This window comes from Ascaphus truei, chromosome 4, assembly GCF_040206685.1.
Source record: "Ascaphus truei isolate aAscTru1 chromosome 4, aAscTru1.hap1, whole genome shotgun sequence".
In the NCBI taxonomy this organism is placed as follows: Eukaryota; Metazoa; Chordata; class Amphibia; order Anura; family Ascaphidae; genus Ascaphus; species Ascaphus truei.
Window position 1 is genome coordinate 113,429,168 of NC_134486.1, and position 13,577 is coordinate 113,442,744.

General features: G+C 41.5%; 1 protein-coding gene across 2 annotated transcripts in view; it reads right to left on the reverse strand.

The window, feature by feature from the left end:
• Positions 1-265: 265 nt before the first annotated feature.
• The window catches only part of CDC42EP3 (CDC42 effector protein 3), a 29,326-nt gene continuing 16,014 nt past the window's right edge, over positions 266-13,577 (reverse strand). For both annotated transcript variants that reach the window (XM_075596475.1, XM_075596476.1), the window contains exon 3: positions 266-3,203. In XM_075596475.1, the coding sequence (XP_075452590.1) occupies positions 2,179-2,949 (771 nt within the window). In that variant the 5' untranslated portion in view covers positions 2,950-3,203 and the 3' untranslated portion in view covers positions 266-2,178. The remainder of the gene's footprint in view (positions 3,204-13,577) is intronic.

The following is a 13,577-nucleotide window of genomic DNA, read 5'->3' on the forward strand; positions in this document are numbered from 1 at the left end:
AATGTGTTGAGCGGTTTTGATTTATACTGTACAGGTCAATTTATTTCTGTAATATTTTAACATTTCTTAAACATACCAGTATTGCATTTAAAAGTATAATGCGAACATTATTACAAGTGCTTTCATTGTGTATTTAAAGTGACAAGGCTAAATCTAACAAACACTTTTTACTGTATTGCAGAAAGCTTTTTGCATGTCCACTTATTTCTATATTTCCCTTAAGTATGACTTTTAAAAAACAGCCAAATTTCAAACAAACAATTAATTTAGTGTTTAACATATTATTTATTAATGTGAGAAAACAGTGCTTTCTTTACAAATAAAACATATCTTGCCCTAAGCATTGATAGGAATATACGGGAAGACAAAAAGTATAATACAGATTTTCTTGAACACACTCAAAATATACATTAAACCTGCAATGAAAATCTGCAAGCAATAAAACCGGTGATGCAATATCTATAAAATACAAACGTTGCTGTAATAATTCAAAGGCACATAAAAAGGATATTGAACTGAAATAATTTAGTTATGGACATACTGTAGCTATGTTCTATGTAACTAAAGGCTGATGCCTAAACAATCCATAATTAATGGAGACTGACATATTGCAGAAGCTGATAAAATTTGCACCTGTACATGTAAGAAATTAAAAGCAAACCATGACATGCTAAAAAAGTAAAATTAAAACAAATAGAAGTATTGTAACATAATTCAATGTGTTGTAATTTATTTTTTTGAATAAGGCATCTGTTGCCCCAATCTTTTTTTTCATAAACTGTATACTCATCTTGTTCCCATCTTCACAGAACAAGATAAAAGGCTCCAAATAACAGTTAATGATATACATTTGTTCTCTAGAACCTTTAAAAAAAAAATATACATATATATATATATATATATATATATATATATATATATATATATATATATATATATATATATATATATATATATATATATATATATATATATATAGTGCAGAATAAATGAGTTCACTGTATTAGGTGATACCTTTTTCATTGGACTAACAATTTATGTCATAGGACAAGCTTTCGAGAGTTATCCTCTCTTCTTCAGGTCAGCAATACTGATATACAAAGGATTCAATGGCTAAAACAGTGTAGAGGAAAAAAAAAACAGATATGGCCTGTAGATAAGGTAGGGTGTTAAAAGTGTTTGAAGCCAGTCACAACCATAGAACATTCAATGTTAAAGGATCATATAGCTGCACATCCAGGAATATAGTGTATATGATTCAGTGCAACAAATGTGACCAAGGTTGCTACATTGGGGAAACCAGCCAAAAACTACAAGGAAGAATGAATATGCACAGACACTCTATACTCCATCACGAAGAAGGAAGATACTGCTCACCTGTGGGACATCACTTCTCACAACCAGATCATTCCATAAATGATTTAAAAATCAAAATCCTCAATGGAATGTTTAAATGCACCCAAGAACGGAAAACATTTGAACTCAGAATGATAAGACTCTTTGACACCAAAACCAAAGGACTTAATGCGGACATGGGTTCTCTCACACCCTATCAAAATTGTTTGTAATTATCCTGCTTGCCTCTATTCTTATCCACACTTTCTCTTCCCCCCAGCATCCCTCCCCCTCCCCCTCCCCACCTTTCCTTGTCACTATCCCCTGGCTTCAAACACTTTTAAACACCCTACCTTATCTACAGTCCATATCTGTTTTTTTTTCTCTACACTGTTTTAGCCATTGAATCCTTTGTATATCAGTTTTGCTTGACCTGAAGAAGAGAGGAGAACTCTCAAAAGCTTGTCCTATGACATAAATTGTTAGCCCAATAAAAAAGGTATCACCGAATACTGAAGAACTCATTTATTCTGCACTATCGCAACTGGACTAACACAGCTATTTTCTGAGATATATATATATATATCTATATAAATCTATATATATATATTTTATTACACATACCAAGTGTTTCAAAATATGCAAATACATATTTTAACTAAAAATTCGTTTAGTTCTTTAACCTAGGTATTTCATGCTAAAACAATTAAAAACATGCGTGGTGCAAATATCATAAAAGACATCCAAAAAGTAGAAAAATTGTAAATCCTGTGGCGTGTTGCGGTAATGAAATGTCATCTACAATATGTACCATTTTGTGAGATCTATAAAAGCCCAACTGCTTTAGACCTTATTTCTATCCATTACATGAAGGACCTCATCCAAAAGAGATGGGCCCAAGTCAAGTTGCAGAGTGAGAAGAGAACCTGCCAGGTCGGAAAGAGACTCTTCCGGTTTCATACCTGCGCTCACTAACTCACATGAAAGATGGCCGTCTTCAAATAAGTCAATTGTTTGCCAGTCATTATATTGTTCTGAGAGACTGGAAGAATGGCTGGATCTTCCATTTGTAGAGCATGATGCTGAACCACTGACTTTCCATGTGCTTTCGATGTCATATTGGTGGCCATTTTCATATGGCTGACACTTCTCCAGTAGTTTTTCTTCCAACACAGGCTCACAGCCAAGCCTGGGTAACTTTGAAGGGCTAAACGAGTCCCTTTTGGAATTAAATGTCACAGAGGATAACAAGGGCAAGACTAGCGCTTGGGATCCACCAATGGTAGGTAGAGAGATTGCATTTTTAAGTACGGGTGAAGAGGTTTCTGAAAACATCGAGTCGCATGTGCTGTTTGCCCTGAAGAATTCGTTGTGTCCATTGAAATGACTATTTTTTGGTTTCCCTTTGTTACCAGGCAACAGCTCATAATTTCCTTGCAAAAAAGAAATGTCGCCGAATACATCATGTTGCCCATCTTTGCCAATATGTATAGTGTGGCGAAAATCTCCCAGAGGTGGGCTGATCAAGTCAGAGGACAATATGTCTCTTAGTTTAAATTTTTTGCCCTTTTTGTTGTTTCCAGCTTTCAGATAAATTGGTGTCTTGGCTGGCATCTTGAAAGTAACAGATTTAGCAATGCAGAATAAAATTACTTCATACGAGGTGCAGTTCTGTGTTGCAGTTGGTTCACATAATTGGCTGTGTTATTTACAGTATCCAATATACTCGTTTCTTTAGTGTGTGGCAAAATTCTACTCAACACTGAAGTTGAAGTAAACTTTAGGCTGTGCCAAGTAAAGGTTTATGCTTCAGTTGCAGCTAGTACAGTATGATCATGGACTGCTGTTGCCTACAAAAACAAGAGAGCCTGCAGGAGGAAAACAAAACAAAAAAGAACAGGTTATTAACTAGTTTTCCATGGTTCACTCATTCTAGTTTTAACACAACAATTCGTAATGGTACTGACAGTTCCAGTCTGCAGATTAGCTTTATGATGTTGATTCCCTCCATTAAACAGCATAAAAGAGGTCGGTGTAACAAGGCCTTGCTGGTCTCGGACTTCATTTTTTATTTTTTTATTTAATGTCAATGCTCCTCGTTTATGCTTACTGAACAAACTGCACTTGGCAAGCCTGTGCCATTTTCATTAGCACTTGTTTTCCCCTGATGCTTTGTAGTAAAAAAAACAACAACAAAAAAACCCCAGTATATTTGTGCCTGAATGTTTCTAAGTGGTGCTATGCTGTAAGAGAGGGGAGCGCAAACTTTTATGGCTGCGACCCCTTTCTGCCAGCTCTGGAGCTCACGACACCCCCCCCCCACCTTTAGCACTGCGTCAAATGACGCTCAGGGGTCATGTGATGTCAAGTCACGTGACCCACGGCGTCATTTGACACCGCGTTGCCATGGAGACGTGTCACCGCTTCTGAATCCAGGTAAGTTTTTTTTTTTTTTGGTTGCATGTTCCCCACGCAATCCCCCGGCATTTAATTTAAATGCCTGGGGGAAGAGCGCGGAACCTCTGCAAACGCTCGCGTACCCCCAGACAAATCTCCCGCCCCCCCTGGGGGGCGTACCCCCCCAGTTTGTGCACCGCTGCTGTAAGATATATGTTACGGCCTCGCTCCTTAGGAGCTGGGAAGCAGGCGTTCCTGCTTATTCTCCCCTTTCCCCCGGTCGATGGCCGACACAAACACTGGGCACACACACACACACACACACACACACACACACACACACACACACACACACACACACACACACACACCTCCCTCTCCCATTGCCACACTGTCTGCCACCCTTGCTCTCAATTCAGAGTCCTTGCCCCCTTCACTCCTACGCGCCAGTCACCCTCATGGCGGTCACAGAGTGCCCCATCCTGCTTTGCAGTCGTACTAGCAAAGCATGCTGGGAGCACTGTTGCTGGCAGCTGGGGTTACATGTTAGGCACCCAGGGTTTTTTCATCCCTGATAAATATATACATCTACAGAGAGAATCAATGGATATATTTACAATCCAAATCAAAAAACTCTGCTGGCTGATCAGCGCAAAAAGTCCTGTTCTGTCTGCAATCTACCAGTCCTTGCTGTCCAGTACAGAGGAGAGAGAGGAGCATCTTCACTCCACTGAGCAATTGACATATTTGAGGTGTGTGGGAAGGTTTGAGGAAAGAGAGAAGAAAAGAGGAGGTTGTGTGGGGAAGAGTGGGTGATGTCTGTTTGTTGGGGGGGGGGGGTGAGGGCTTTGTGTGGGTAGAGTCTGGGAGGCTAGTGCTTTTTTGGGGATGGGGGAAGGTACAGTATGTGGAGTAAGCAATTGAAGAAGGGGTGGGGGGGAAGTGTATGTGAAGCATATATGAGCTACGCATTAGTATGCTACAAATATAGATCCAGTACATACTGCCATTTATACAGTATACATTAAAGACAAAATAAGTTATGTTAACATTATGGGCAAAGTAACCCACTATATACTAGCTGCAACAGGAAAGTGTCTAATTTTTACAACTATAAAAATGCAAAAAAATTACAGCAAATCTGGTATTAACCAATAAAAAATAAGCTTAGCTTCCTGCTTAGGATTGCCAGGTGGCATCTACACACACACACACACACACACACACACACACACACACACACACACACACACACACACACACACACACACACACACACACACACACACACACACACACACACACACACACACACACACACACACACACACACCTCTCTCTCGTTGGGCCCCACTCCCACGCTCCTGATGGAGGAAGCTGCCCAGTCACCTAGCTATCTCTGCTCTCTCCCTGCTGGGGGGATATCAAGCAGCCACATCTCTACTTCTGAACAAATCAGATTCAGGAACGCTATAAAGTGCTTTAAAAAAAGCACACAGTTCAGCACATAAATAGGCGTCTCTGGTACTAATTTATTCTACAGTTTAATTATGTTTTTGTTGAAAAGCAAATACTTAATACAGTCATTCAGCAAATAATCCTACCTTTTGAAACTTATTTCACAACAGCCACGTGTTTGTTTTGCTCATGGCATAGAAAATATTATTACAAAAAAAGGTGGGTTTGCGTAATTTAAATAACAAAATACGAGTGCATATCTGCCAAGAACTCAGCCTACAATACCTTTTGCATGATTCAGTTACCCAATTACAACCTGCCACTTGAATGCACTGATGCCTGGAGAATGAAAACATTAAAAGCACACAATGAAGTCCTACTTGCAATAAATAAAATCAATAAGCAAAGTAACAACATCTGTAACATTCACTAAAGAAAGATCAGTAAAATGGTCATTATTCAAAAATGGGATTGCGGTAATATTTCAGAATTAACACTGTAGCCTATCCACTGCAAATTATTTTTTTATTCATTAAAAGGGTAGCAATATTATAATTCATTTAATTTGCTCTAACAAGTTAAAAGCCAGATGGTCAAGGGAATTGTGTGACACAAGGAGGTATCAGCAAAGAAGTGCATATTGTTCTTTTGTTTTCTAATTCAATATAGTTGTATGGGTATCTTCCAGTGAAACGCTTTGCTTTAATAAAGTGCAGTTTGGTTTTTACTCCTAGTTTTGCATACGGGAGAGTTGTACATATCCTCCTAGGTGTTTAATTAAACACTAACAAGGCTATTTACGGTATGGGATTATTATTTTTTTAAATTGAAGTAAATAAAAAGTTCAATATTCTGAACCTATTTTCACATTGAACAGATCCATTGATAAAGGTAAAACAAAATCTAGCAAGAGAGGTTTATCAAACAACAACAACAACTGCAATCTTCCAACGTAGGTGAAGAGCTACAAAATGAGCAGTAGGGTCGCATGGGAGTTTGTGGTTGAACATGTAGCCCTGTTTCCTAGTGAACACCATATGCTGCTACCATATGCTGTATGACCTGTAGGCTCACAGGGCCTGAGCCTCCGCCACGGAGAGCCTGGGGCACGCAATATAATAGATAATACCTGATACATGGTGCAGCGCCTCCACCTGCGACAGCTCCCGCCACAGGGGGAGTGGTTCTTCGCAGGACACTTATGTACATCAACACACACACAGCAGTATAACCAACCAAAAACTTTACTAGCATGAACGGGTTTGCGTGTCTCTCACGTATCAACAGGTGTCCCTCCCTAGAAGGGACACTATCTACGGCGTCTCGCAGGACGTTAACTTCCCTCCTTCACCGGGTGATCCCACCCCGTGTCCAATTCCCCCCAGTCCAATATATCCCCCCACCCTCAAGTGAGATACTGAGCCTATATGTGTGACTGCGCAGCCACTGTGTCCTGAATAAGAGGTGATATAGTTGGTGCACTTGTGGTTTACCTGCCGGGCACTCCAGTACCCGGGCCTGCAAGGGTCTTCACAAAGGATCAGTGGGGCCGAGGTGACGTCGGCAGTAGGCGTCCGGGGCGATCCCACCCAGACGTGCGGCAGCACAGTAGCAGGGTCTGAGCCCAGACCTCCTGATGAATAGGCAATGTCCTTGTTAACGATCACGTACAATCTAAGGGAACCGGAACCTGTCTAGGGCCAGTCCCTATCTCTGCTAAACACTACTGGGGCTCAGGGCCTAACTGGGCCTGGGGTATAAGGCCTAGGTAGGGGCTGACATGCCTCCCTACACCGGAGCTCCGTCCTCTTCCTCCTCCCGCTAGCTCTGAGCAACGTGCGCACCCTTCAACCCCTTTTTCCCCCTTCCTCACGCCTGATTGGTTCTCGCGCGTCACGGGGTCCCACGGGGTGTTGGGACTTGTAGTTCCTGGGCTCCCTCCGTATCAGAGCTCTCCTCTTTCGCAACTATGCCTGTGCATGCGCAACCTCCTGCTTCGCCGGTCCTGCGCCTGCGCCAACCTCCAACATGGCGGCGCCCTCTACGCGGAACCTACGATATATATCGGAGCGTTCCTTGGACTGCGCAATCTCCCACCCCCCAACAACAATGGGGGCAGAGGGGAGCCCGGCTACAAACATATAATGCAATAGTGGATAATAAAGGATGACAGATGTTGCTTGAGCTTTGGAGGAATTTAAAGAGTGGAAAGAGACTTGATTTAGTAGTGGGGTAGATGCAAAAACACACACCAGTCACAGACTTCATAGAGAAGAGAACCCTTGAATGACACAGTCAAAGTATAACTATGGGTCAGATGTAATATTATTTAAGATGGGGAGTTCAAGATTTAATCACCAACTCCAATACAGGAACGTGTTAAGCATCAGCTTCCAACACACAGCCTGATCAAAGGTTTTGTAAAAAAAAAAGTGTACATTTCTACATATACTATTTAAAAAGGCAGGACATACAAACAGTACAATACACCATCATATTGAAATGTCTAATTCAATGTAAATTACCATGTTTGTTGATGGAATTAAAATATATACATTAATATTTTAAATAAAATAGGTATGTTTGCTCTAAACATGCTACAAATATATTTTGTATTAATTTCCTATGTTGGTGCAGTGATTCAATTGTTTTAATAACTTTACTTGGCAAATGTTGCATACTTCTTCGCAATAACAATGCCTGTAATTTTTGGCAAGCATCTATTGATGCTTTCCATACCACAACGAAATGAGTCCTGTATCTATATTTTATCAAAGGGAAGGTTTACCCAATAATCGCGAAATATCCAAGAACACAACCCTGGCTGCTAGTTTAAGGGAAGGGTAGTTTGTGACCTGGGGTTTCCCAGAGCTGAACCACGTTCTTTACAGCTCCAGAGTACCACACGTTAATCGAGATACTTAACAATGAAGGTACCAGCGTTTCAATCACCTCCAGGGGGCAACAAAACGCAGTTTGAATCTCCCGCTTTATGCAGACCAATAAGAATATTGGCCTCTGTGATGCAGGAGATTTAAAATCTAGGAAGTCATGCCAGCAGCTTTAAATAATGCAACTCTGGGGACCCCTTGGTTCTCATCCTGTATAAAAATAAAATAAGGGGTTGAGTAGAAAAGGATTGCTCCTTTAATACCATGAGTCAAGCAATAAGGGGGAGAAGGAGTGGCTTAGTGAGTAAAGACACTGACTGACACTGAGATTTGCTGCAGGGGAGCCTGGTTCAATTCCCGGTGCCGGCTCCTTGTGACTTTATCTCCCTGTGCCTCAGGCACCAAAAAAACCCCATAGATTTTAAGCTCTACGGGGCAGGGATCTGTGCCTGCAAAATGTCTCTGTAAAGCGCTACGTAAAATTAGCAGCGCTATACAAGAACATGCTATTATTATTATTATTAACCACTCATTATCGGTACTCCCGCACTTTAATTAATAACCTCTGTCTCCATTGGTTTAGATCACGATTTACAGGGCAGGTAAATGGCAGATGAGGTTTAATACAGATAAATGTAATGTTATGCATTTGGGATGCAAGAATAAAAAGGCAAATTACAAATTACATGGGGATAAATTGGAGGAATCCTTGATGGAGAAGGATTTAGGAGTGCTTGTAGACAGCAGGCTTAGCAATAGTGCCCAAAGTCATGCAGTAGCTGCAAAGGCAAACAAGATCTTATCTTGCATCAAACCGGCAATGGATGGAAGGGAAGTAAACACAATTATGCACCTTTACAAAGCATGAAATCTGTAATGAGGAGGCTCGAGAGCTGATGGCGGTGAAATTTTAACGCGACCCCGGTTGTAACGCGGTCTTGGGGTTGTGGACCCCAAGGACCGCGTTATAACGGGGTTTAGCTGTATTCATCCCACGGGCAGTACAAAGGACTCGGGCCATCCCTTAATGTTGGAGGAAAGGAGATTTCACCAGCAACAAAGGAAATGGTTCTTTACAGTAGGGCAGTTAAAATGTGGAATTCATTACCCATGGAGACTGTGATGGCAGATACAATAGATTTGTTCAAAAAAAAAATGGTTGGACATCTTTTTAGATAGGAAAGGTATACAGGGATATACCAAATAAGTATACATGGGAAGGATGTTGATCCAGGGATTAATCCGATTGCCAATTCTTGGGAGTCAGGAAGGAATTTATTTTTCCCCTTATGAGATATCATTGGATATGACTCTGGGGTTTTTTGTTTGCCTTCCTCTGGATCAATAAGCAAGTATAGATATAAGATAAAGTATCTGTTGTCTAAATTTAGCATAGGTTGAACTTGATGGACGTTTGTCTTTTTTCAACCTCATCTACTATGTAACTATGATTTACTAAAATGTGATCATTAATAGATACGGCGAGTGTAATGTACAGTTTGAGTAGCTGAATTAGTCATGTGGGAGTTTTGAAACCTTTTAAATGGACCAATAGGGGAGTTAATCATATATTGTGCTGTACAAGAACTACCAAGACCTCATATACTGCATCTTCTATAGATGTACAATAGGGTACAAGCAATGAACCGAAGTACTTCTTAGAAGTCTTTACCCAGTACAAAAAGTAGATTTAGTGTCTGACTCACACAGAAGTCGGGAAAATGACCATATGTACCAGCGATTCCCATAACACAGACCCCTTATGCTTTGTTATTAGATGATAGACTACCACTAAATTACTTCCTTTTCTCCAGGATGTGTTTAAAAACTTGGCACTACTGGTTTCAGATGTGAAAGCTGCGCTCATTGTCTCATGTCTAGTTATTCCTACTATTTGACTCATGTAAACTCTGTAGATTTGCATGTGTTCTTCTTGGTTGAAGGGGTCTAATCATATGGACATGCAATGTTCCCAATTATAATATATCATTAAAAAAAGGTTTTATTATGTGGACCATGCCAGCACCACATACTGTATATGTAGAGTTCCAACAAACTAGTAAAGCAGTCACCAGCCCTACATTCTCATTGGGCAAGTGCAATTTCCAAAACCAATGGCATGCCACAGGCTTGTTTATTACAGAGCAATGGCAATTGTAACACTTACCAGGTTCTTACCAGTGTTTTACAGTGTAGCTCCCTCTTGGTTGGATACTAATTGCTAGAAGGGTTTCATTTCTAGAAGGGGTTAACTGTGGGCTCACAAGGTTATGCCCCTCCTTTGCTACCGCGTCATCTCAGTGTAAAAGGGTATAAAAAGCAAGACCTTTACTCTAGAAGCAGGTGCTTGAGAGTTCAAACTGGGGTCCTCATGAAATTCCTGTAAATAGATTGTATACAGTATGTGTTGTCTGCAGCTAATTATGTCCTGTCAGTATGTTATGTTATGTAATAGTTTAGTAAAATGTCTTGCTCTTTAGTCAGTGCCTCTTAGAGGATCAAGAAGCCCATGTCTGTGGGAGAAGTATGCAGCATACTGCAACCTGAACGTCTATTGAATCAGGCCAACTGGAAAGTGCTTAATGAAAATCACTGTCTTCGTACTCTGCAACAGGTAACCAAGATATGTACCTCCTCTGCATAGTACTGTAGCCTAACAGCAGATCATTCCCTAAAAGCTTTTATTTGCCATGCGTTTTGGATCGTATCATTCATGTCTATATATGTGAAGTGTTTCTGGACGGTATTCAATAAACACTCTGTTTCATAAAAGATCCTGGCGCCCATTTCTATTCCATACTTTCATCTACGTCCAGCCAGCACCCATTCACCTAAGAGACTGACTGAAATGTATGTGTGTGTGTGTGTGTGTGTGTGTGTGTGTGTGTGTGTGTGTGTGTAACATGGCCTCCCTGCAGTTACTTCTGTTTCTGGACCTTTCCTCTGTCAGTCCTGTTAGTGCAGGCAGTGGAAAGGTTAAATCCAGTTTTAGGTCTGTATGTGTATTTCAGCCTTGAATGTTGTAGCAATATTCGAGGGCGGGCCTTGCAACTCTGAGATTGTCAATCTAAGGGGTGAATATTGGTTGGAACGGCCCCTGCTGCGTGTGGGCCAATCTGTATCCGGCTCTGGCTTGTAATGAGTCAGAGTTAGAGACACTCCCCTGAGATGTTCAAATTGGGACATGCGTCCTAAATTATGTGTCAGTTATTCAGTTAGTCAGTAGAGAGTTAGTTAGACAGAAAGAGAGGAGACAAGAGTTGAAGAAACTGTCTCTCCCTTCCCCATGCTACCAGGGGGAAGGAGGAGATATTCCCCACCTTAGACCCAGAAAACATGAGAGCAGAAATGATGATTACTACATGAGAGATATGCTGCTACTGCTTCTTTATCATGGAGTCTGCTAAATAAAATACTGAAAGACATTGCTTTGTGGCTTGCTGTCTCTACATGAAGGAGTGTCAGTGGGGGGTCCATCCTCTGAAGACCCCAGAGGATCCTTACTGGCTGGAGGCACTGCACCATCTGGAGATACAAAGGTAATCTGTCCCGGTTCTCCCCACACCATCGCGGAGCCCTCAGCCCTCCTGTTGCCAGCAGTTTGCAGCACCCAGACCGCTAGAGATAACCAGCAAGCCTGCCCATGCTCTCCAGGAGTGTGACAGTTTTTTATTTAGTAGACACAGTTGAGCGGCAGGGGGAGGAGAAACCAGAACTCCCCACCCACACCACTCAACAATATTTTGGCTCCTAAGTTAACATTTTGTGTCCATCCCAGTTTATGTATACACACACGCCAAAATGTCGTGTGTAAGACTTTATTAGAATAGTGCGGCGACCGATGATCTCCAGCTCCAAGTATAAACTGTGTGGCAGAAGTGTGATCCCGGACACTCTTCAACTGCCTTCACATTAAGAAAAACTACACCCACTGTAATTATCTAAGCGGAGTGCGGTAAGATCTAAAACCTTTATCCTGACACACACACACTTGATTCACCACCCCTCTCTAACAGCCTCCTCCTCCTCATGTAAAGCAGCAATGCCACCCATTAAGGGTACCATTTTTTTAATGGAATTTAAATCAGAGAGTCCTCCAGAGCTTCTGTAAACTGCACTATTTTTAGCTCCAGGATTTACTTAACCATTTTAAAGGAGAACAACAAAGGAAAAAAAAAAAAAAAGTTATTAAACAGTGATATAATATATTTGTATTTTGTCGAGTAATTCTGTTGGGCAAGTATGTTCGTAACTAGATAGGCACCGAATATGCTGATACAACTACTAAGCATTGGTACTGTACCCATACTTCAATACCTAAATACATTGTGGGCCATAAGATACCTTGCAGCCCATTCAAAAATCAATGGGCTGGAACATGTCGACCAGTGCTGGAAGGTCTCATAGCACAAGACTGTTTGGGAAATATGATATGTAATGTCTTTCATGAAACTACAACTGTACATATATTTCATTAGGCTGCGTCCATAGGACTGCAGCCGTGCGGAGGCCCGCTGAGAGAATGTGGGTGCTTTCCCTGGCCTTGGTCCGCGCGCCGTCCGGGGGCGTGTCGGGGGGGGACTGTGACGTCACGGAGCTGGTTCGCCCTCATTGGGCGAACCGCTCACGTGACCGGCCCTGCGCTCCCTTGAGCGCTTGAAACTAAAAATTGATTAGGACCTACGCTTCCGCACGCCTGCGGAAGCGTGCGCGAGCCCCTGCTAAAGCCGCTCTCATTGCGGCTGCAGGGGTTCACAGGTGAGAGCGCGCCTCAGCACGGGTCAGCGCCTAAGCGCTGACCATGCCCGAGGCCTTATGATTCGCAAATGCACTGACCCATTTGGCTTTCTCTATATCTGGACACGATTTGTATAATTATCCAGTAGAAAATATCAGTACTACAAAAACAAATGTAGTATTTCCAAGTGCAAAAATACCTAACAAAAACCAGCATAATATAAAATATATATATATATACTGGGAATTGAAATGCAGAACTGATACTAGTTGAATTAATATGATTTTGTGATCCACACCAAGTATAATATAAATAACTATGCAAGAATTCTGACTACACACACACACACACACACACACACACACACACACACACACACACACACACACACACACACACACACACACACACACACACACACACACACTTGTGAAGGTATTACAAAAAAAGGAAGAGAGCCAAGTTACTTTAGTGTGTAGCATTCCTGTAGGAGTCACTTTAAAATTGTTGCCACGAGCCGTAAGTCGGATGCTTAACGCTCAGACTCAACAAATGACATGCCCAATATATTTCAATAACTTTATAGACTAATTTCTACTCCAATGAGAAAAGAAGAGTGGACAGAGTTGTGCATTTCAGTTATGTTCTCGGGAGCAGTTAATTTGAGTTTAGTGGCCAACAAAAGAATGAGTCAATGATCCGTAAATGGCCATTTCATCACTCTTAGTGTGGGAATCCTAAATGTTACTAAAACGTAG